Raw genomic sequence first — 23,799 nt, forward strand, 5'->3', positions numbered from 1 at the left:
CTCATCATTGGAGGCCGTCCATCAGGATTATTTTACACCATTTCTTAATGCTACAACCTTTCGACTCATGAATTGGTTCTACAACACATCTCTCCAGAAATCGATCGAGGATCTCAGGCGTCTTGTTGACGACCTTATGTTGGCAGAAGACTTTGACTGAGAAGATTTGTGCGACTTTAATCCTGCACGTGAAGCAAAGCATCTAGATGATGCCGAAAAGGACCCGTCCTCATCTATCTTTTTGTCTGACGGATGGCACGAAGCCTCCGTCAAAATTTGCTTGCCCTGTGAGAAGGAAAAGTTCGATTCAGAAGATGATGCACCAATATTTGAAGTCGAGGGGCTCTATTATCGGAAGCCTCTGGAGGTTCTCAAAGCTGCATTTGCGGAGAAGTCTGCAAACAGCTTTCATACAAGTCCTTACAAGCTTTTCTGGCAACCTGACGAGGATAAACCACCTGAACGCATCATTACGGAGCTTTACACATCTGATGCAATGCTCCAAGAACACGAGAAGATATGCTCACAGCCTCATGAGCCTGGATGCAACCTCGAAACAGTTGTTGCAGCAATCATGCTATGGTCCGAGCCCCTTCAGTGAATTCACTCTGTCTCAGACGGACAGCTGAGTGTGACAATGTACCGTTGGGAATGGGCCATCCCATGTGGGCCCATGGACATAATTGTACCATGATATACGAGTGGGCCAGGTGAATGTGTTTACCCAAGACACACGGATGGGCTGAGGGTACATTATATAGACAGTGGTATAGGAATGTATTAGTATATAGGACATTATAAATGCTAATTCCCGTTTACATTGGAGATGAGTGGGCCGGCCGGATGTGTGTATCCAAGGTAAACGGATGGGCTGACCATATGAGTGGGCTGAGTGAATCTGTGTACCCGACACATATGAATGGGCTGAGAGCATACAGTATAGATAGTTATATAGGAATTTACTAGTATACATGACATTATTAATACCAAATTTTGTGTACGATGGAGACGAGTGGGCCGGCCGGATGTGTACCCAAGGTAAACGGATGGGCCGGGGGTATATAGCAGACTTACAGGAATCTTATCGAATAGCGAATCCGGTGTAAAATGGAAACGACTGAGCTGGACAAATGATATACACCGGAGATCCGGTCATATTATCATCCGGCAGGTGCATTTTTAATCACTGGCCCATGATCCGGTAGCTACATTATCCGGTTGATGCATCATTTCACAAGCCCATCGGCCGGTATACTACATACATGAACCGGTCAATCTAATACACCATCTAGTACATTCTACCATGGCATTAGATTGTCCTTATCAACAAAACAAACTACATGTACTGGCATTACTTGGCCCTATTACCAGAAGAGTTCTTGTCATGCCTAGCACTCACCAACCGACCTTGTTGCCGTGATTGAGGTGCAAATGCCCGGTTTGGCAAAGGAGCCGAAAGGGACTGACCATCTGCTGGCAGATGTGGTGGCCCGGTGAGCATGGTGTGAAGGGTACTAGTGGAGGGCATAGATGCCATTGGGACAGCAGGGGCCGGTACCAGAAGTGCACTAACTGGATGACTGTGTGGACTGGATTCCCCCATGGTGGGGACAGGGTTGATGGTAGAGGTGAAGGGTGTAGGTACCTGCTCATGCCTTGCGACTGGTGAGCCATCTCCGACAGGACGTGTGTTGGTCGAAAACACATCCGGAGTGAAGACATTGTTGGTGATGGAACGACCCAAGGCGCTGATTGAGCCAAAGTCAGGGAATGTGGGGGTATCGGGGATGACAATGGGTGGCGGATTGAATGTTGGTGGAGTTGAACTGGCTGCTGTGGTGGCCCTGTGGCTGTTGCTCAGGTACCAGGCGATACTGCTGACCTGAAAAGTCAACTGATCTACCACTCCCTTCTGGGAGGCTAATTCGTTTGTAAAGCCGGCTTGCAGCCGGTGTCATGCATGGTATGTGATTCATACTATGTCAGATATATATAGAGAGTGATAAGGAAGATATGAGAGACTGTCTAGCCCTTTGTCACTAAGTTACCTCTCTATTTTTCCTTTATTTCATTGTCTTGTATTTTATTTCTCACTTTACAGGCTTATTTTACCTTGTATTTGTATCAAGCATGTGACCTTCTGTTTATTTCTCATTGTTTATTTTTATTTGGCTTCTTTCAGCCACCAAGTTTTGTATCTCTATTTATTTCTGACTGTTTATTTGTATTTGGCTTCTTTCAGCCACCAGCTTTTATTTGTCATCACATCATGTGACTGGGAAATAATCTGGTTTGTAACATTATTTAAGCTGACTCAACATGTTTAGTCATGATTGGCCATGCTTTGTAACAACATTTAACATGACTCAACATGTTTAGTCATGGTTTGTCATGGTTTCTAATTTCTTTGTAAGATTACACTGTATTTGTAATGTACTTAGTAATAAGCTGATTCATCACCTGGTTTGTAAGCCACATTCTTACCAATCCATCTGATTAATCATGCTTAGTAAGGGGGTTCCCAAAAGGTATAAAAGGACCCCATTTTCACCCATGACATACAATCCTCCCACTTGACTCTTATCTCAAACCGTGTGAGACCACTAAGACTTAAAGTGCAGGCCAATATAAGTGCCTTGAGGTAATCTAAGATATCATTATCTATTCTAAAGTTATATACTACCTTACAGGGGTCGACTATATAACTTTCATTATTGTTATTCTACTCTAGGTTATATACTACCTTACAGGGGTTGACTATATAACCATTGAACAGCTCTCATTCTAAGCTTTACGTGTATTCATAAGACTCTCCCTTTCAACGGAAAGTGAGACACATCTAAGGACGACAAAGTTGAAACAGACTTTCATAGGTTGAAACACGACCTACTAGGCTGAAACAAACCTAACGAATTTATCCAGAACACAGAACATTCCACAACAACTTCATATAAGACTACACAAGAAGAGGACAACAAACTAAATCCTCCCAAGAACTCACCACGTTACCTCCCACGAAGTAGAAAAGTCGGAGACCGTGGACTTAAGGACTGGCAAGAAGTCTTCACCGTGTATAATTGTGTTGTCATTATACACAACTTTCATATAAGACCCTTAAGTAACAAGACACCGGTCGATACGATGGGACAGCTCATCATGAATAATGTCGTTACGTGTCCGGAGCTGATCCATGTCGATCTGAATTTGTGCCAGGAGGGCATCCATCTCAACATTGGTCAAAGAACGGGGCTGGGGAGTCTGACGAGGTACAGAAATGTCAACAGGAGAGGCGGGTCTTCAAGTATGAGGATAGACTGGTGAGTACCAGATGTCATCCGGTGTCCCTATAAATGGTGCTGGGGGCAGGGTAGTTTTATCCACGGCTTCGATCCATCAATCTGTCGAAAAATCATCGACAGATACCTCAGGGCCTGCATCAGTAGCAGTGCCAGGATGTTCGGTGCCGGTGAGTGCAGGGGCATCGGTCATATCAACATCGACATCCGGTTCCTCCGGAATAGGACTGGGACACTGAGTTTGGACGACTAGAAGAATACAATTAGTAGATATACTACGGAAAATAAGATACTTGCCTTTACCTTTGCCTTTGTTTTTTGACTGCCCAACGGTCTTGGTTTTTCCGGTTGTCTTGGAGCTAGTGACTATGGCTGTGGCCAGTAGGATCGGATCATCCAGCCGGATGCATTTCATCCTCCACTTGCTGCAAAGAATGCAAGTATGGGCGACCTCGCCCCTTTTGGTCAACCAGCTTTTGCATTTGGCCTTCATAATTGTGCATCTCCTGCATGGTAGGATAGGCATACCAATGGGTTTCTATGAAGAATTAGTATAGCATGACCAGTGGAGAGTTACCGGATGTCTTACCGGCTGTGGATGCTTGCCCCTGGTCTTTGCCTTGTCCTTGGCTGTTCTGGTATGATCTGTACCGGACTTGGACTATTATCATGATTATATTAGCCATACTCACGATAGGTGCAATAATATGAAAACTTACTGGTAATCGTCCCTCGCCCGGTTTGACCCGTGTCCCAGAAGGCTCAATTGCATCGTCTTCATCCACCTCCTCCTCCACCTCCTCCTCCTCCTCCGGTTCATATTCCTCCGAGTCAGCGGCCTTCTTCTTCTGGTCTGGAGGGGGCAGCATTGGCCGAGTGGTAATGACAATGGTTGGTAAATTCTGTATGAATCAATGACATTGCTGGTGTTGATATTGAAAAAATGAATGTACCTTTTTGATCATGGAGCTGACCGCTATTGTCAGTTGCGTTTAAAGTATGAAATGGAAACTCACAATGACTTCCGGATCATGATCGCCATCTTCCATCGTCATTTGCCGGTTATCGCGATCCAGTGACGTTGCCCTTGCCTTCGCCTTCGCCTTGGGCTTATCTTTGCCAATGCGAACTGTATCGCCGTCAGTGTCCGTGTCTGTTAACAATGACTTCGACTTGGGGATAGCCTTCCGGGCCCTCTTGACCTGACGTGGGGGACTCGCGCTGAATTGTCGTTTGCGTGGTCTCGATGGGCCTGCAATGGCACCAGATGTATTGCCAGGAATGCGGATTGTGTTGGGAGCTGGTGGAGCAAATGCTGGTGGAGCAGGTGCCGGTGGAGCAGGTGCCGGTGGAGGAGCAGGTGCCAGTACAGGAGCAGGTGCCAGTTGAGGAGCAGGTGCTGGTACAGGAGCAGGTGCCGGTGCAGGTTTGGCTACAGGTGCAAGTGCTGGTGGAGGGCCAGATAGCAGTGTTGGTGCAGCAGTAGTGGTTGGTGGAGTAGGAGCAGGACCCAATGTCTTGGGGTATAACGGATGACCTCGGCAAATGTCCTCATTGTTGCCAATATGAGTCCAATCCGGTACTTGAACCAATCACGTGGTACCCCTCTGAATCTCAGCTGCCATAGAGAGCAGGCGAAGGGGGATGTAGGTAGCCGTCGTCCGGTAGGAGTGAATGGCATCATTCTAACGATATTAATGGATACAATACAAAAAAATGACAAACATACCATTTGAGATGCAATGGCTCTGCTCAACCTCATCCTCTCATCTTCTGACCGGGACCGGAGAACCTCTTCAACCATCTGATTCAACCTGGTGAGAAGGGCAATGAGTGCCTGGTTGGCAGTGGCGGCAGCAGCAGTACTAATGTTGGAAGACATATAAGCAGTAAGACAAAATGACGGTAGCAGGTTGGCTTGCAAAAGAGATCCGGAAGGGAATGAGGAAATTGAAAATTGCCGGATGTTCGGGTGATTTCGGATATTGCCGAAAGAACAATGAATGTACCGGTTCTCTTGATCTGGAAGGGAATGAGGAAATTGAAAATTGCCGGATGTTCGGGTGATTTCGGATATTTCCGAAAGAACAATTAATGTACCGGTTCTCTTCTCCGAAGTTGCCATGTGTCCTTGTGTGAATGCCATTGTTGCCACGTCATCGCTATCAAATTGGCGTGAGTAGAGCATCCACTGACAGGCTTTGGAACAACCCATGACACATTCCGGATATCGCACAAAATATACTGATTTAGACAAGTCATTCAGCAGAAGGAGGAAAAGAATTTCGTCCTCAGAGATTATTGAGGATCATTTACACTTATCTAGCGAGGCCAAAGGTAATAAATCAATTGCCTTTCCGGAAGGTACCTCACATGATCTGGCAGTGTTTTTCATATTGGAACCGGGACACGACAGCCTTGGAATGAATCGCTCAAACATTGGCGACTGTAAGTCCTCTCATACTGACCTATACACCTAATTATTGATGCCTTCTAGACCTAGATGTTGCATCTGCTTATGACTGGTGGAAGGATGGCAAGACTTTGACGATGTCAGAATGCAGGATCGAGAACAGCCAGTCATTCAACATGGGTTTCGACCGGTTTCCAAGCCAACCGGTGTCAGACTCATTGGATATGGGGTTTCCTCTGTCCAATACTAACCAGTCTTCAATTGCCACACCTATATCTGAGTTGGACATGGGATTTCCACCTGGCCATGCATTCAATACCGATGATTTCGTGGAGCTGGCGACCGGCTCTCTGAACTTCCTGGCACACAATCAACTGGCCGGTGGCTCAGGTATTTGGTTGATTCAATATGCAAGGAATGGGATTACTCATGATTATCATCAAGTCAATGATGTTTCGGTGAAAGACAGCCCTTTGGACATGGGTTTTAATTTACCTGCAGTTCAACACGGTCATCCAGATTTGGACATGGGCTTTCATTCACCTCTGGTTCAACAGGGTTTCAATTCACCTCTGGTTCAACACAGTCATCCGGATTTGGACATGAGCTTTCGTTCACCGGTTCAACATCATGATCCAGACCAGAGGTCTTTAGACATGGGCTTTCATTCACCTCAGGCTCAACATCATGATCCGGATCAGATGTCATTAGACATGGGCTTTTATTCACCTCTGGTTCAACATCGTGATCCGGACCAGATGTCATTTGACATGGGTTTTAATTCGCCTGTGGTTCAACATGATCATCCGGACCAGAGGCCTTCCAGCATTGATCCGGTTGATATTCCGGATCAGTCAAGTGAGTTTTATCATTTTATTAGGTTACACTGTTACATGTACATTCAGTGGGTCTTCGATTGGAAGAGACACCTTTGGACATGGGCTTTGGGACAGATCCGGCACATGATCTTGCCCATCATTCGAATATTCAACCGGAAGAGACCCCTTTGGAGATGGCTAGTGAACTGGAACCTATCGGATTTGTGATTCAGCGTGCTGTAGGTGACTTGCGCTTGGCAATGCACTGGTTGGAGATGGAAAGGGCTCATAGTACAATGTCACTGGAAGAAGCACTTGTCAGCGAGGAAGTTCTTCAGTCCACTAGTGAGTTATTATTGGCATTTCAACTTATATCAATATACTGACTGTCGACATGACATCTATATATATACCATTGATACTTTCCACCCCTTGTATAGTACATTCAATGAAATGTGATTATTACACTCTTTGCATGTAATCAACTTTATAAGACACCTTTGCAGCTCTAGTGGAGCACTTTGGCTCCGGCTTATCAATGTGAGCTCCATCTGTTTGAGTTTTCTTACCAGTGCCCCATGTGGTGGCAGGAGCCGTTGGTTTAGGTGCAGGTATCTTCTGACCGGACTTCTGCTTCTGACCGGACTTCTTCATTTGACCGGCTGATGCAGGACCAACAAAGCTACTTCTCAATGCAGTTTTGGGAGGCAGTGGGGCTGTAGAATGATTGCTGGATGATTCTGCTGAAGGAGTGCCAGCATCGTCCTCCAGTGGTATGTTGCGCCCAATGACATTTGATTTAGATTTCTTGACCAATGGGCCAGAGTCTTCCTCCGGATGAAATCTGACGGCTCTGCTTCGCTTTCCAATAGATTGGCGCTCCGGGGGCGGTGATTGGACTTCAGCATCGCCTTATTCATCCCCATTCTCTTCCTCACCACTTGACTCCAGTTCCACCCTTCCGACCAGCTTACTGGATGATTTTCCGGTTGACTTTGCAGGTGGTTTTTTAACTAGAATAGATTGGACAGCTTTGCCTGGCTTTCCGGTCAATTTCAGCTTGGAAGGCGGTAATTGAGCTTCATCATTTTTACCTTCGCCTTCACCATCCTCGCCCTCACTGCTTGACTCTGGTTCCACCCTGCTGGTTGACTTGCCAGATGACTTTCCAGTCAACCTACCGGTTTGTTTTTGAACCGGAACTCTGGTCTTTGCTGTTACTGGACTGCATGTTGTGCTAGAGTCGCTCTCTGAGATCTTCTCCACCAGCTCCCTCATCTCCTTCTCATGGTCTTGCCAGCCTTTGAATTCAAATGTTAGCTGAACCTCCTTTTGTCTCTAATGCCAGAACTGCAAGAGCCAGTCAGCGTCATGCAGCTGAAGCTTGGACGGGTCCTTGATCTTTCCACCGGTAGGTAAAAACTTGGGCTCAATAAAATTCTCTTGAGCCTCCGTCACTGCAGACCAAGGAACAGACGCCTTTGGCTTTTGACTGCAAAACCCTGCAAAATAAGTAATTCCTCTATCAACCCTCCAGATATTTCATTTGTGAAACTTACTGTAGTGTTTTGTGAGGAATGTCCAGATAAGAGACTTTTTGTTTTCTAAGTTGAGGGGCTCAATATCCAGTATGACCGGAAGCCCATAGGCATCGACCTCTAAAGTAAACTCCTCCTTCTTTCTCCTTGGATTTCTGCTCTCCTTTCCATCAGCATCCTCATTGCCATCATCATCATTATTCCGGTCAATTGCTGGCATAACATGGTGTAAGTACTTGACCGGATGCATCAACATTGCACAAAAAAGAAGCTCACCAAACTCTTCTCCGACATAGGCATTCCACTCTGGTAACATGGACTTCCAGTCCTTTGTATCTGTGAAACTATTGCCCTCTAACTTTTCATTGAAGTCAATTCTTATGACCGGATCAGGCCGTCTTTACCGGTTGAGAGAATTAAAATGTCACTCACCCATTGATCCTCACCTCGCCTTCCTCAGTTTTCCATGCAGACAATATGAATATCCTCATACCAGCCTGCCTCCATAACTGAGTCGCAAGATTCTTCATCATACCAGGAGCTTTCTTCTGAGCGAACTCAGCCTGGATATCTGTAGGAGGAGCACTGCTAGACCATTCTATAGCAGTCGTATTTGCTTCATCCAGCTGCTCTTCAGATAAACTGGCCATAATTGCATTGACCGCACCCTGGTAGTGTTTAATCATTTCCTTCCCTCCTGGCCTTGCTCCGGTCTTTTCAAGGATCTCCTTCTTGTACTGGTGTTCTATCACCAACCAGGTAGTCCATTTCTTACTGAACTTGCTTCGTTTTTTGGGTGTCTTTTCCGCTCTCCAGTTATATAACCAGTCCCGGTACATCTTCATCCATCATGAGCATTTATGAAATTAGAAGATTGGCTGCTTACAGATTTCCTTTTCTTCAACAGCTGGGCATCCATCTTAGGGGCTTGCATCTTGGCCTCTTTTATGACCGCCCTCAAAATCGTTTTCCTATCCTTACTGGTTGCTTCCTTCCATTCTTCTAGGTGAGATTGTAAGACAAGCAGCTCTTCCTCAGTCAATTTCTGCTTGGTCTTTTGGGGGCTGTGTACTGATGAGTTGGATTGGGCCATTGCAAAGCAGTCGAGGTCTTGGTAGAAGAAAGGATACAGGATAATCTTACATAGCCAATCGCCACCATGTATCCAAAAGTAGAACCGAACAAGAGATTATCTGCCAACATGATACTCTCAGGCTTAACATGCCCTGTGTTTCCGGTTCATAGAATTTAGGACTGCAAAACACACAAACTTAGACCAAGTTTATCATATAGTATACAGGCAGCATACAGTAATACTCTCAAAAATGCCATACAGCATAGGAAGACACATTTATACCGGAAGAAATCCATGGAAATTGGGATGATGGCAGGATTACAATGTGTTTGATTAACTAACCCGGAAATGATGAAACTTATGGCAAACTCGGTTGCTCTGACCTTAATATATCCTAAATAGAGATGATGTTCCAAGATTTCTGATCACCCGGTAACCTCACTGACACATAGGAACAGAAAATGTAGTAATCCGGTGATTCAAATTACTCAGAGGCCGGAGTTGGTACCTCAATGACAAACAGGAATGGTAATCTGGTGATTCAAATCACTCAGAGGCTGGAGTTGAAGGAAGGAACAGGTGTAAAGTTATATGCCTGCCGATCATCAAGCTTAAGTGCACTCCCCAGCCCAACAATCCTTTAGGTCTTGGTATCAATCATGGCAAATACTAAACAAAAGGAAATCACATACACTCCTCCGATGAGGAAACAATTGCCTCAGCTATATAAACTGAAGGAGAAAACTACTTCCAGAGGAACCAGGTCATCTTGGGTGAAAGATTCATGGTCCCCGAAAACAAAGTTGGTGACATCCTCACCAACAAAATCTCCCTCAAAGCACACAGCCAGGTTCTCTCAGATGCTCTATGACAGTGCTGACTTTGACTTTGACCAAGGCTACATGCCTCAGCCTAAATTACCAAAATCTCTGGCAAGCAGAAGTTCTTCTGATATCTGCAGTCTTCATCTGACTGGATCATGCAGAGTCAGAATGAATATCTCCGGCAATGGAAGCGCAAGTTCAAGGACTACATAAATTTACTCATGGTCCGAGAAACCCCTCCTCTGGACCGGCTTTGTGAAGTTTGCAAGAAGGATGGGGTTTATAAATGCCACGGGTGTTTCAACGAGCCCCTGTTTTGCACAGAGTGCTGCAGAACCCAGCATCAAAGACATCCTTTCCATCGCATCAGTCAATGGACCGGATCATTTTTTCAAGAAACTTCACTTATGAAAGTCGGCCTGCACATTCACCTTGCTCATGATGGCACTCCATGTCCCAGCAGCACTGAATACTCATCAGACCTCTTTGAATGGTCAGATACCGATGAACATATAGACCATAATGATTATCCAGAGGGAACTTCCATTCCACTTGTCGCAGACTCAGATCATCCGGCTACAACCATAGTCGACAAATCCGGTGTTCACTCCGTATCCATATGGTATTGCCACTGCCCCGGAGCTCTAAACCCGGATATGCAGCTCTTTCAAGCAGGCTTATTTCCAGCATCCTTCACCAGACCAAAAACTGCATTCACATTCTCCGTGTTGGATGACTTTCTGCTAGACAACCTGGAATGTGGTACATCAGCCATGAATTACTACAGTAAGATCTGGAGGCTAACCTCCAGCATCTTTCCATTGATAGTTCTGGTAAGTCGGTTTTCATTCTCTACTTCAGCCGGTCATTGAACAATAATATTTGCAGGATCGCTACAGAGAGCTCATGAGGACTGCCAGACAATGGTGTCAATGTAAGCTCTACAAGTGGCATGGGTTTGCCCATAAAAACGATGAGCCTAAGACCGGTGACCTTGCCCTATTTTTTCCGGCATGTCCTCAACCGGGGATAAATTTGGACTGGTCAACCGGTACGGCCACTCAGCCGGACGACACCCCTTCCTGGCTTTTCACCAGGACTTTGGTCATGGATGGTAATTTTAAAGCCGAGCACCTCCATCCAGTGAATCCATCTGATGAAGTATCATTGATTGATGGTCTTGTATTCATGGTCAGAGATGAAAGATACAAGAGTCATTTGGCTGTTGCCCAAGACCATGTCCAAAAGTCAGATTGTAACAATCACCACGCAGTCAATCAAGCCAATGCCTCCCGACAAAAGCTAGAGGCCACAGGTATAGGAGGATGTGCATGTGCACAGCATGGATGTTTTGTCCCACATTCCATGGTGGATTTTCAGAAGGGTGAAAGGTAAATGGACATTGCATCTGGTTACATGCATTTCTGGTCTTACTGATCTCGAAAATAATCAGGCAGATGAACATGGACTATGCCTTGAGTCAAGCACTCAACTACAATACAGATGGAATCTCACGAGCAATAACGTTCTATGATATAAATTGTCAGTATAATAAGTTTCTCAAGGACCGGATCGCATCAAGCATGTATCTGACCATCCCCATTGGCATGGATATCATTCCTGGAATAGGTTTGTGGCATGTGCATGGCCATCAGGACAGCTGCTATGTCCGGTATGCATCGAATTTTATCCATGGGACTGGCAGGATAGACGGAGATCATGGAAACACTCTGGGCATCTTTAAACATAATCTCCCCTTCAGCCAGGGGCATGGGAACTCCTCATCGCAAGGAGGTATTGGATTATCAGATGAATGATTCAAACTTCATGAAAATGATTCGCATAAGTGAGTTGCCAATATCCGGATGTACAAAAATGGCCTGGTCTCATATTATTCATTCCTGGCTGACCTGCCCCTCAGCCAAGTTTCTTTGCAGAAAGTTTAAAGAGGCTGTTCAGGGTGCTGCAGAGAGCACACTCTCATTCCAAAATCTTAACAAGACAGTTCAGCCTGCCATGGTCATTCTTTGGGAAGCAGAGGAGGCTGTTGCTCAGGCAAACAGACTGGATGATCCAACAGCCATGGACATTTATGAGGTCCAGTTGGAAAAAGGCAAGTGTCAAATTCTACTACTACTCATCCGGTCCTGATCACATACAGATTATTATCCGGATGGCATGATCTACAGCTCCAACTAGAAAGCAGCAGGAGTTGCGCCTGCTGGAGGCTCAAAATCGCCCGGATCATCTAGCTACCAATTCCCCTAGTCGGAGCAGCCACTTGGCTCACAACTGGTCTCACCATAGAAGAATCCAAAATCTCTCTCTCTAGAGATGTGAAAAGGCTTGGAAGGCATCCTACAGACATTCAATTGTTGACAGTAGCCTGACTCAGAGATAAGCTGCAAACTCGCATTACAAGCTTTCTTGAGATGGCACCTACCTATCTTGGATTTGCAGTTGATGGCAATGAACAGGATTCTCCAGTAGACACAGTTCATAATTCACTGGATGAAGATTATTCTGATCTCGATGACGATCACAATCCGGATCCGGATCCGGAAACACATCATGCCTCCATCTTTCAACCTGAGCTCACTATCTTACCTTTGCCTTCCAACCTCAGTATAGTGAGATGCAATGAATTGGGTCTCACCGATCTCATGAAAGAAGAAACTGCCCTTCATGAAGGTCAGGCCAATGACGCCCTTCATGCAATTTGGGAGATAAAGCTGTTATATTCTGGAATACTATCCGGTCAGCCAAGTCACAAGCCTCCTCCACCAGGGCATGGACTCAGGTTCTCTCGGTGGAAATGGTAGTCAATCTCAATGCCAGGATATATTCAAAATGTTGGTTGCAGCTAGCCAAACTCCCTGATCATGACCTCCTGAAGAAATATCTTCCGCTAAAGAAAGAACACCTGAAGGCAAACACTGCAGTTGCAGATCCAAATGCACGTGGTCAGAGGGACGCTACTCTCGCATGGTTCTGGTCAATCAATGTTCAGGGTGATACATCCGGAAATGACTGGATGACAGAATGTGAGTATCCTGCATATCCGTTGATATTGGGTGATCCGGTCTCACATATTGCAACAACAGTCTATAGAGTCAATTGGCTCCGGACAAAGGCCCTGTGCGATTGTTGGAATGAAGAGGTCATTCTTGTCAAACATGAAATGCAGTGGTCTGTCAATTTCTTTACCTACAAGGCCAAGCAATGGCTAAGTCTCATGGACAATGCCACTTACACTGGGCTAACCAGACATGCGTGTTATGCTGCCCGACAATGTCACATATATCAACAACTAGCTGCACATGCAGCGGAGTCTTTTCAGAAAGTGATTCCGGTCATTCAGCCGGAAGTACCGGTTGTTAGATAGTTCAGTTCCGGTACCAGTTAAAATAGTTCCCGGATTAGCTAATATGTAGTTATATTGAAAATGTGGGAATAAAACAAACTGTCAGTCTCACCATCACATCATCGTCATACACTCACCATGAACAACGTCGTCACTTTGGTTCCCTCTGATCAAATCATTGTGGCCTACTCAGATGGTGAGATCACCGCCAGACAGATTTCTCATGCTTTGTTCTATGCCAATTCTCGCTTGTTGGCCATGCGCCTTTATGTTGACAAGAGCTTTGCCACCGCCATGCCCGGTTATGCAGAAACTTTTTACACCCTCATGCAGTGGGAAATGGAGGTAAGCATCCAGTTGTCTGGCTGTCCGGTCAACCAGTCAATTCTTATCTTGCACTCAAATAATGTTGCCTGTCATGTAGACTTTTGTAACTCCATTCATCAACATATCCTTCCTGACCAGGTGCTCCGCTACCATTCCAAAACTTCTCCATGATGTGATTGCAATTTTGGTTGTGAATAAATTGGTGGACCGGCAACTGGATGTGAATGAGGTCCTCATGGATATAAAAGCATTGCCTCTTTCTGTCAATTCCGCCACATCAGATGAATATGACATTGCTCGTATGTCAGACTACTTCAATGCCTGGTGGAAGGAGAACCTGGGCTCTTGCAGGGTGCTGGACATGTTGCCAAAATCATCTGTCCAAGATGTGATGGAGTTGGTTGAGGGCCATTTTTCAGAACTCGTGAGTCCATGAGATTTTGACCTCCTACACCGGATCCTCACTAAATCTTCCTTGCATTGTAATAGCCAGATCATGTGGAAACCGACCTCCTCCCGTATATGCTCACACATGGCCCGGTTCGTCAACCAGAAACGGTCGGATCAGCATCTCTTGAGTAGTGCCGTCAGACGACAATTGGTAGAGAGCTGTTGGAAATTTTGCAGAGAAGGATGACAAACTTTTTACGTTCAAGTGATAAGTTGGCCGGAGTTGCTGGGCCGGTTGCTGAACTCACTAGGGCTGTGGCATCCTCACAATCACTAATGGACCGGTTGAATACAGATGACAGTGAATCCGTACGGTCAAGCCCAATCTGACGTCTGGAAGCCTTCAGTAGATATGTTATACCCATGTATATTAAAATGCAATGTGAATGGGTGGTGATTTTCGAAGATGAAATCCGGTCCATTGCATGTGACGCGGATTCCTGCTCATTGTTATCTGGTTACGGATTCATGAAACACTCCTTTTCTTTCCTCATACTTTAACCACTCATTGATTTCCTGAACACATGACAACAATTCCACCAGACTGGGCATTATACCAGACCTACCTTGCCGGTGAATTGGTTTATGACACCTTCATGTCCAAAATTCATCGACAACCGGTAAAGCCAATGAGTGTTGGACTTTTAGATGTCGACACTTGTATTGCTTTGGAGCAGCTTGCCAATGTCCTGGCCGTTGCTTACTTCAATCCTGGTATGCATTCTCGCATATATATCTGTGCCGGTTGAGTAACTTGCAAACAGTTCATCTCAAAATTGACATGGTTAGATACAATTAGTGTTGCCACGACCAGAGCCGTGGATAGCTGATCTGAGTGCGAGGTTATAGCTTACATAATGTATGGCCTGGCCTGGTTGGACTAGCCGTAGTTAAGGCTAGCTAAGGCTTCAATCCGGCTCAAATGGATTAAATTAAATATATTTTAAATTAAAACTGAAAATACACGAAGAATCAGCTTCAAGCGCTAAAGAAGGAAGCTGTGGCCTGTAGTCTGTATCCTTGCGTCAATCACACCAATCGCAACAATATACCTTGAAGATCTGACCTCAATGGGCCCTCAAAAGAAGGCAAGTGTCCTTGCCGATGTTCGATCAAATGCTAAAACAATTTTAGCTCTATGGCAGCGCTAATTGCATGCCAAAAATAAAAAAAGATCATACCAATGATGAAGCTCTGCGCAGACGCACATCGAGGATGAGAGACAGGCATCGAGGGGGAGATAGGCATCGAGGGGGAGACGCGGATGGAGGGAGAGACGTGGATTGAAGGAGGGACGCGGATTGAAGGAGAAACGTGGATGGAGAGAGAGACGTGGATGGAGGAAGAGACGCAGATGGAGGAAGATGTGTGGATCGAGGGTCCGTTGTTGAGGGGGGTCAAAGGATCGTTGTCGACAGGCCGTCGAGGTCGAAATCGAAGTGGCGACGCTGGCTTTTGAGGATGTGTTGTCGTGAGGTGTGAGAGGAGGCGGAGAATTTTGCGATGTGGAGGATAACGCACCGGGTATCCTGTGTAAGAGTAGATATGAGTGTCACCTGCTAGTGCTTCAACGAAATAACGACTCACCGTACGCTGATGTCGCGAGTTGCTGGAAGTACCTGGGGGCTGGTGCAAAGATGATATATAGAACTCCTGTAATATTAATTGAGACAGAAAATAATATGTTCGCTCAGCGAAGTCCGTATGATGTATGTAGATGAAATACCACTCACCAATTTGCAATACAGACCGCAAGCGTTGCAATTCAATTCGTCATTCAAGCCCCTTTTTCATAGTGGAGTATGGCATTATCTAGAATGAGCAATGAAGTCCGTATGGTGTATATAAATGAAATATTACTCACCAATTTACAATACAGACCACAAGTGTTGCAGTTCAATTCGTCGTTCAAGCCCCTTCTCCATAGTGGGGCATGGAATCATCAGAAACAGCAGCTTAAAGTAAACATTGTTAAGACACGCTCTTGGACTCATGAATCAACCTAGCAGAGAAAAGAGCCAACAATCAAATCAAGATAATGAGAGTCGGACAGACGTAGCATAAGCGAGTACTAGGTAGTGGTACACAATATTATAAAGGAGGCAGAAAAAACGTCAGGAATAGAGGGCAGGAACATCGGGAATGCTGTCACATTCATCTGCTGCTATGGCTTTGAGAAGAGCATCGTGTTGGTGACTGCTGCCGGTACGTCCGGCAGATGACAAAAATTCCTCATGGTGCGTGTCATCCGACTCCAGTGTGCACTGTATTTGAGTGAAGTACTCCATCTCCTGCTCTGATGCTGCCCACCCTTTGACAAAGTCGAGTCGTTCTTTCTTCAGCAAGAACTTCAGCATCTGCAGGATCTCCATCATAGCAGGGCTGAGGCGATTGCGCTTTTTTGTGCATGTCTCGCTGCTTGATGAGAAAATATGTTCGCAGGGAACAGCGGAGGCCTGGATGGGCAGATAATCCATCGCAAGGCTGTAGATGGTAGGAAACAGCGACTTTGAACTCTGGTCAACATATGATTAATAACGAACAGAAGTGACTCAATATGAAAAACTCACATTCCAAAATGCGAGCACGTCGGTTCCTTGAGGGCTAACATGAGACATACTGTACATATTAAATTCCTCGTCAGCTGTTTGAACACCGAGATGGTGACGCGACAGCAAGTCAACATCAGGAATACCATAAATTTGCGCGCCCAAGGTTCCAGTGCGCGATTGGCGAGCTGGTGTTTCTACCGGTGGACATTGAGTAGAGTCCGCTCTCTTCTCCTGCAGCTGTGGGACATGTTAACTTAAAGATGCGTTGTTTGAGTCAATGTAGACATACCAGCCTCATAATAGATTCCCTGGCAGTGCGAGCTCGTTCTTCGCCCCAGTGAGCATCAATCCATGACAAATGTAATGTAGGGTCGACGACTATAAGAATTGTGAGAGATTGACCGACCCGTACCCAGACCAAACTCACACATCGCGATTGCATACACATTTGTCTTGCTCATCTTGTGGCCATATTTGTCTGCCCATGCTAGGCCTACATTGATTATAGGCGCACAATGTGTGGCTATCCAGGCTATCCCTTCCCATTGTTCCATCAAATGTTCCAAGGCGGAGACTGCACCACTCAGCATAGGGGTGCTTTCACTAGACATTGATTGTTGGCACGCATGGGGTGCCTGATATAGATTAACACACATCATAGGTGTTTCAATGATGTCGACACTGACCTCTAAGATCACTTCGAGGTCTTGCAAGACCATCCACTCCATTGGACTCAACCCATGTTCGGTTAAGTTGTTTTGAGTCGCAAGGTAGCAATCAATAGCCTGGGTCACTGTGAGTTTGTAAAAATATTACACAAGATAATGTCTTACCGGTGTAGAAACAACAATACAGAGAGGAACAAATGATGCTCCTAACTGTATCTAAAAAATGGTGTAAGGTCACGTGTTGCCTAGTCTGCGTTACCTGAGGAGACAAGTGCGTTCGACCCTAAAGGGGAAGCGAGTGCAGCAAAGATCAAGAGGTACGCGCTGAAGTGAAGCGCGAGAAAACGCAGGTGCACGCAAGGCACGAAGGCGTAGGAACGCGCGCGCGTATTAGCGTGAAGCGCGGGAAAGCGCGTGCGGAAATGAGAAGGAGTAAGCTTAAGTGAGGATATGATGTAAGACGAGAAGAGAGATGTGAAGTATAGACAAAATGGATTTCTACTATGTTCTTCTAGGCAGATAGTGGGTGGAAAGTAAAGTAAGGTAAGGTAAGTGGTAAAAATTGTGTGTCGAGTAGTATGTACTGCTGGCGCTTATATAGCGTGCCTAAGCGCTGTAATGCGGAGCTGAAGTGCTACTGAGTAGGTATGTAGAGATATATATAAGTAAGGGTCCATGATAAAAATAAGGTGGAATAATATATGTACAAATGAGAGAAACAGAAATATATGCACTAGAGCACTTGGAGGACAGTGGATGGATGCATCTGGATGGCTGGTGCTATAGGGCGCTCAAGCGCGGGAACGCGCACGCATGTATACATCATGAAGCGCGGGAATGGCGTGCGTTGCGCGGGAAAGCTACGCCTCATATAGGAATAGCTGTGGACAGTACACAGAGTGGTGCTGCGAGTTTGTGCTGTATACTCCCTAGTGGAAACTGCCATATCACGCCATGAGAGGCATGATTCTCTACACCGGGCGAAGTGTTCGAAGACGATTGAGCATGACATATGTCAAATCCCATCGAGTAGGCTCATCGCATAGGAGTTTGACGACTGGAAGGTTTCCTCCTGGAAACAAATTTCCTTGGTTGCCGATCAAGATAGTGTTCCAGAAGGTTTCTCATCGTTGGCCTGATGCACGGATGACATGCACAAGATGCTTGCCTCGCTTGACAGGTTGAAATGTTAGTGCTTCTGAATACGACTCCTTTTCGACGATCACATTGCAGGCTAGCCACTGGGCGGGTGCTGTTGAAAAATCCACGGAATGATAGCTGGCGATGATGTGCTGAACGCAAATATTAATGATGTGCAGGAAACACGGGATCTTGCGATCAACAGGATCAAACTCGATACCACGTTCCAACAGCAGATGAGAAAGCTCGACCATGGCAGTCTGATTATTGGTTGCGTTATCTAAAGTAAAATGGCCGATCTAGATCAAGTCAGAATATGTTACACGGTGTAGTTAATCACTAACCTTGTCGGTTACTTCTGCATGGTCCAGGAGCCCTAATATGATTGCAGCGAGTGATACCCCATCGTGTGAACCGGGAATATGGGTGAAAGTTATAAGGCCAGCCTTGAGGACGAGCTTTGATGCTTGCTGGGCGATCCAGTGAGCCGTCAATGCCATGAATGGACGGCGGTTCTCGTCTGACCAGAGGTCAGAGGTAAACAATATCTTCCCCTCCACTTTCTGAAAGAACATAAGATATTTTGTGAGATAAAATAGTCGTACACTTACTGCCATATCTTGCTTTAAAGCATCGAAATATTCGTACCATGTTTCTACTATTAACTCACATAGTTTTGTCTGATGAGGGATGTCGGACTCCCGTAGATCTTTTCGCAGCAGTCGGAGTAACCTTCGGAATTCAGGGCATTCCATTAAGTTCATCGCCTAAAAACGTCAATTAATAACAACATTGTAGAAAGTAAATAAGTACTCACTTGATCATCAGCCACAATAAATTTGACGAGTTGCCTGTGCATCTTCTCGATGGTGAATTCTGGTATATCATTTCCAGGCGCTGACACCCCTGACCTAGGTTGTGAACCAAGACTCCCCCCACCGGGGGAACCAAACGATTCAAGAAGCTTATCAGGGTTTTGGTCGAGCTCTTGACCTATGCATGCGAGAGTCCACCCAATATCAAGAAGGTCCCGGACTTCCTTTGCCCCAACTTTCAAACCGTATTGCTCAAGTGCGGCGATGTAGATACGTAGGTGGAATTTAAGTAAATGGCCCCGAAGAGTGCCTGTAGTCGTTGACGAACTGTATTCGGCCACATCGTATGAGGGATCTTCTTTCTGTATGTCCCTGGTGAATAATGTGAGAAAGAGAAAATAAAAAAAGACTTGGAGATGATACTCACACACAGGGTGTACATATGCGCTGTCCTGATGTTGCATCTTTTGTGAAAAAATGGTGTACCTCCGATCCTGACTGTTTTGTTCGACGCCTGGTGGCCAAGGGATTGGATCGGGTTGTATCGCTACCTGTAAACGTTTGAAGTGGGCTTGGGCCTGTGCAGGCCACTTCCACTGGTGTTAAAAGGTGGTCATCATCTTCCTCATTGACATCGTCGATGACGTCAAGATTGATGAACTCGCCGTCATCTGCTGCACAGCTTGGACCAGCCCTGGGAGCTGCACCGCCTCGCTGCTTTTTGGTGGGCCGTCGAGTTTTGCGAGGATTCCGGAGAGCTTCAGTCACTGCAATTCAGGGAGCTGCAGTGAGAGAGGCTGCAACAGGGGGAATTGCAGCGGCAGGGGGTAAAGTCTGTGGTGTGTTGACAGGAGCAGCAGCATCAGAGGGTAAAGTCTGTGGCATGTTGACAGGAGCAGCAGCGGCAGGGGGTAAAATCTGTGGTGTATTGACAGGAGCTACAGTGGCAGGAGATAAAGTCTGGGGTGTGTTGGCAGGAGGAGCTACAGTAGCAGGGGATGAAGTCTGGAGTATGTTGAGAGCACGTCGGCGAGGTGGCATTATCGTAAGGGTTGGGAATAACTATGAGTGAAGTACCGTCCTATATAACTGTTGTCCTAGTGAGTCCCAGGAAATGCTCATGTGCACAGTAACCTTGACTCACCTGTCGATAAGGCCCAACGCATAATGCCGCATATGTGTCCTCATGTCGTTGAGTCTTGACAATTTGGGGGCACATTAGTTGCTGCCGATTGGAAGGAAGATGCAGCTAGGGTCTCACGGGGATCATCTGACCCCAAAACGTTGCAGGGTCTCAGTAATAGTAAGATTTAGAACTCAAAGAAAGGTTACCTTCATCGCCTAATACTAAGTGTGTCTCAAATTGTCCAGTGCAGTGCCCTTGTATGAATTAGCCGCTTCCTGTATGCAATCCCTGCCATGCAAGGAATAGCATTGTGGAATTGTGAGTCAGACACTTAAGTCTGACTGCACTGCGTTTGTTATCAGCGATACAATTGATTGGATGAGTCAAACACAAACCCCACTATGTGACCCGATTGAATTCCGATCACAAAGGAAAATCCAACAGCACGTTGGCAGAAGGTCCCCCATGCGCCATGTGTATGCCATAGCCATTGAATATATCCTAGTGGGGTAGATTAAAGAATCAGTTTTGTCAATGAATGGCTGTTATTGTTACCTCAAAGTTGTGAATGTGATAAGTATGATTTGATGGCTCCAAGTGAGTCATGATGAGTTGAGTCAACGGTTATCTTTTTATCCAATTTGCAGATCAAATCTGCAGACTGCAGGGAACAGTGAGGACAACACAATGGTGAAACACAACGTGTTCATATCGATAAGAGTCATAGTTGGTCCGCTACAGTCACGTGATGGTAAACATACATATGTATTATGTAACATATTCACACAAACACAACACGCTCGAGCCAGAGAAGTCGCATGGACCATGGTATAGTATGTAGCTAGATATTTTTACAATATGGTGTCTTGGAAGCAGTTAAAGGCATGGGAGAACCGTTATGCGGGCGTAAGCTTGGAGGTTTGAGTTAGTGAAAGTGAGAACTTGGAAGAGTAAACACAAACCACTCACACATGACGAGCTGATCTGCGAAGGGGTGTTGTCTTTGGTCGACACGGAGGCACCTCCTTAGCTACTGGGTGATCTTTAGGAATTGGAGGGGAATGTATGATGAGATCGTTGGACTGGCCAAAATCGAGTGAGCATGTAGCTGTTGCAGGTACTGTGGCATAAACACCATGGAGTAACAATCGAAGGTAATCATAGTCGGGATCTTTGGAGAATGCGAGATTGTGCGAGTAAATGAGCATAGTTGTGATTTCAGAAGGAATTCCAAGGCACAGAACTTCAATGGTGGTGTCCACCTTGCGTGCCAGTATTGAGGAGCTAGAGAGCTTCTCATAGTCGCTAGTCAACCATGGAAGGGAGCCGCAGATGAAATAAATCAACATATATACGAGCGACTCAAGATCATCACAACGACCAGGCACGACTCCCAGGTGATTATTGATTGACGCAAATGCAGGAGTGCCAGTAAGACGTCGACCTTGACGAAATGGCATATGGGTTTGGATTTCGGGGTTCCAGTACTCCCTTGCAATACCGAAATCGACAACGAAGACAGTTTTCTGTAAAGCACCGCGACCAACTAAGATATTTTGCGGCTTAATATCACCGTGAACGTAGTTGTGTGAATGGATGTACTCCAGGGATGAGAGCTGGGAATTAAGTTAGCATCTGCCGCCAGGACCCACCATAAACCAACTTACCAGTTGGTCTCCGATATTCAGGATGGTATGAAGGTTGAATTTTCATTTGCGCGCGAGGAAGAGATCATGTAGGGATGGTCCTAGAAGGTCGAGGACTAGAGCATCATATGTCGCCTCTCTACTGAACCATATGGCACATGGGATCCCAACTCCACCTTCAAGTTCTTTCAAAATGTTATATTCTTGCTCTAAAGAAGATGAGTTGTTGATAAGGGGCTCGAGTTTGATGGCAAGTTCGTCGTCGTTGATAATGTTCCGTGCATGGTATACAACACCTATCATATGTATTGAACTCAAATTCAACATGTGGATTGTACATGTAAAATAACATACCGTATGAGCCAGATCCCAGAATGTCTTCCAGCCTAAATCTGCCATCAACTCGGGTTGGAACACTATTCATGGTACATTGAGATATTCAAATTTCGAAGAGGTATTAGACAGGAAAGGTTGCATGCACATGCGGCACTGGCATCAAGTTGGTTGGAGCCTGCTTCAAGCCGGCTCAAGCTGGCTTAAACCGCCTTTCAGAGATAATGAGGTTCAAGTCGGTTCATGGAGCTAGGCTGAGCTAACTGAGGTGAACCGAACTGAAAAATTAAGTGAGCTACCCATTGCTAACCGAACTGCCGCATAACCATTGAAAGCCGAAGCCGAACCAGCCGAAGCCGAGCCACCCCATAACTAGATACAATGAATCTCTGGAAAAATATGAATCCGGACGAAGCGAGAAATGAGAGCAAACTCTTTTAGACAAATTCCCTCCTGCAGAACAGGTTGTCCTAAGAACACCGAGTGTCATCATTGATTCCGGAGGCAGAATCATTGTCTGGTATTTGCCCGGAGCCATGACTGGCATGATAATGGTTTGTCTCATCCACATTCATTTCTTATTTCATCTCATCCAGATGTATATGACAATATTCACAGACAGACATGCAATGCGCCATGAATTCCATAGGACATCTGTTGAACGATAGCATAACCACCAGGAAGGCTACTGAATGGAGGACCCATGAGTCCAATTTCTATCCGAGTCCAGATGGGAAGATCACACCCGGTTGCATCAATATATCACCCGCCTTGTTTCAGCAAGGCAGAGAGGTATGTCCGGTTCGCATCAATTGGTGTTGCTAGTCTAAAGTATTGTAGAAACATGGTTTCCCAAAACTTGATCCGGAAGATGGCTTCTCACCTCAGGTATCCGCTGCATTGAAAGGTGATGTTGGTCGCAATATCACAACCTCCCTTCAAAGATCCGGTATCCTTGTCTCTGCTGCACTTCGGGTCATGCACCCAGATCTATATTGGGCTGGAATCAAAACTCAAGTCCGGCTCGGTGAATGGGCGACCCAGTATCACTTAGAAGACATGTGCCATCATCTCAAACATTGGGCATCCGTCTTCAATGTAGTGTCAGTCATTTGCAATCGCTGGTCACCACCTCATAGAGATCCAAAATGTCGACCGGAGGCATTTGATATTATGACAACCGCAGGCGTTTATCATCTGGTCATAATGGATTTCATGAATCTCGGCATCAAGTTTCTATATGACTCTGGGTCAATGTTGGCCTCATCATGTCGCCTTGTCAGACATCACATGCATGTTGAACAGGGTAGCTGGATTGTCACTGCGTGATACATGTGAGATAGTATCCATAATTTTGTTGGAACTCCAAGGACAGACTATGCAAAATATGGCAATGTACAGCGCAGTGACCCGG

General features: G+C 45.8%; 9 protein-coding genes across 9 annotated transcripts; 4 read left to right on the plus strand and 5 right to left on the minus strand.

Moving 5' to 3' along the window:
- Window positions 1–1,271: 1,271 nt before the first annotated feature.
- F5891DRAFT_1175936 (uncharacterized protein) lies at window positions 1,272–2,391 on the minus strand (the record flags this gene model as incomplete). The annotated part of the gene is made up of 3 exons (XM_041365744.1): window positions 2,113–2,391; window positions 1,400–1,941; window positions 1,272–1,298 (listed from the first exon to the last, which is right to left on the minus strand). Exons 1-3 carry the CDS (start codon window positions 2,153–2,155, stop codon window positions 1,272–1,274), a joined length of 612 nt encoding a protein of 203 aa, XP_041220349.1. The 5' UTR covers window positions 2,156–2,391.
- Window positions 2,392–3,393: 1,002 nt separating this feature from the next.
- Window positions 3,394–5,442, minus strand: F5891DRAFT_984794 (uncharacterized protein; the record flags this gene model as incomplete). Its single annotated transcript, XM_041377492.1, has 8 exons — window positions 3,394–3,545; window positions 3,600–3,834; window positions 3,886–3,957; window positions 4,016–4,198; window positions 4,313–4,878; window positions 4,900–4,981; window positions 5,026–5,161; window positions 5,306–5,442. 8 exons carry the CDS (start codon window positions 5,440–5,442, stop codon window positions 3,394–3,396), a joined length of 1,563 nt encoding a protein of 520 aa, XP_041220350.1.
- Window positions 5,443–5,509: 67 nt separating this feature from the next.
- F5891DRAFT_1194928 (uncharacterized protein) lies at window positions 5,510–6,913 on the plus strand (the record flags this gene model as incomplete). Its single annotated transcript, XM_041368017.1, has 5 exons — window positions 5,510–5,633; window positions 5,682–5,744; window positions 5,794–6,099; window positions 6,154–6,567; window positions 6,615–6,913. 5 exons carry the CDS (start codon window positions 5,510–5,512, stop codon window positions 6,911–6,913), a joined length of 1,206 nt encoding a protein of 401 aa, XP_041220351.1.
- Window positions 6,914–6,989: 76 nt separating this feature from the next.
- Window positions 6,990–7,805, minus strand: F5891DRAFT_1194929 (uncharacterized protein; the record flags this gene model as incomplete). The annotated part of the gene is made up of 2 exons (XM_041368018.1): window positions 6,990–7,438; window positions 7,502–7,805. The coding sequence occupies 2 exons, from the start codon at window positions 7,803–7,805 to the stop codon at window positions 6,990–6,992; spliced, it is 753 nt and encodes a 250-aa protein (XP_041220352.1).
- Window positions 7,806–7,865: 60 nt separating this feature from the next.
- F5891DRAFT_1194930 (uncharacterized protein) lies at window positions 7,866–9,158 on the minus strand (the record flags this gene model as incomplete). The annotated part of the gene is made up of 5 exons (XM_041368019.1): window positions 7,866–8,029; window positions 8,087–8,278; window positions 8,342–8,442; window positions 8,498–8,904; window positions 8,952–9,158. The coding sequence occupies 5 exons, from the start codon at window positions 9,156–9,158 to the stop codon at window positions 7,866–7,868; spliced, it is 1,071 nt and encodes a 356-aa protein (XP_041220353.1).
- A 1,247-nt stretch (window positions 9,159–10,405) lies between these two features.
- On the plus strand, window positions 10,406–13,349 carry F5891DRAFT_984797 (uncharacterized protein; the record flags this gene model as incomplete). Its single annotated transcript, XM_041377493.1, has 9 exons — window positions 10,406–10,457; window positions 10,481–10,797; window positions 10,853–11,355; window positions 11,418–11,593; window positions 11,727–11,810; window positions 11,886–12,083; window positions 12,425–12,655; window positions 12,691–13,008; window positions 13,069–13,349. 9 exons carry the CDS (start codon window positions 10,406–10,408, stop codon window positions 13,347–13,349), a joined length of 2,160 nt encoding a protein of 719 aa, XP_041220354.1.
- A 117-nt stretch (window positions 13,350–13,466) lies between these two features.
- On the plus strand, window positions 13,467–15,256 carry F5891DRAFT_984798 (uncharacterized protein; the record flags this gene model as incomplete). Its single annotated transcript, XM_041377494.1, has 6 exons — window positions 13,467–13,673; window positions 13,753–14,079; window positions 14,145–14,195; window positions 14,401–14,470; window positions 14,649–14,819; window positions 15,117–15,256. 6 exons carry the CDS (start codon window positions 13,467–13,469, stop codon window positions 15,254–15,256), a joined length of 966 nt encoding a protein of 321 aa, XP_041220355.1.
- Window positions 15,257–21,371: 6,115 nt separating this feature from the next.
- Window positions 21,372–22,476, minus strand: F5891DRAFT_984800 (putative serine/threonine-protein kinase vrk; the record flags this gene model as incomplete). Its single annotated transcript, XM_041377495.1, has 3 exons — window positions 21,372–22,022; window positions 22,170–22,348; window positions 22,407–22,476. 3 exons carry the CDS (start codon window positions 22,474–22,476, stop codon window positions 21,372–21,374), a joined length of 900 nt encoding a protein of 299 aa, XP_041220356.1.
- Window positions 22,477–23,021: 545 nt separating this feature from the next.
- Window positions 23,022–23,714, plus strand: F5891DRAFT_1194936 (uncharacterized protein; the record flags this gene model as incomplete). Its single annotated transcript, XM_041368020.1, has 2 exons — window positions 23,022–23,177; window positions 23,226–23,714. 2 exons carry the CDS (start codon window positions 23,022–23,024, stop codon window positions 23,712–23,714), a joined length of 645 nt encoding a protein of 214 aa, XP_041220357.1.
- Between the last annotated feature and the right edge of the window lie 85 nt (window positions 23,715–23,799).

The sequence above is a fragment of the Suillus fuscotomentosus genome (genome assembly GCF_016647785.1).
Source record: "Suillus fuscotomentosus strain FC203 chromosome Unknown F5891scaffold_75, whole genome shotgun sequence".
Classification (NCBI taxonomy): domain Eukaryota; kingdom Fungi; phylum Basidiomycota; class Agaricomycetes; order Boletales; family Suillaceae; genus Suillus; species Suillus fuscotomentosus.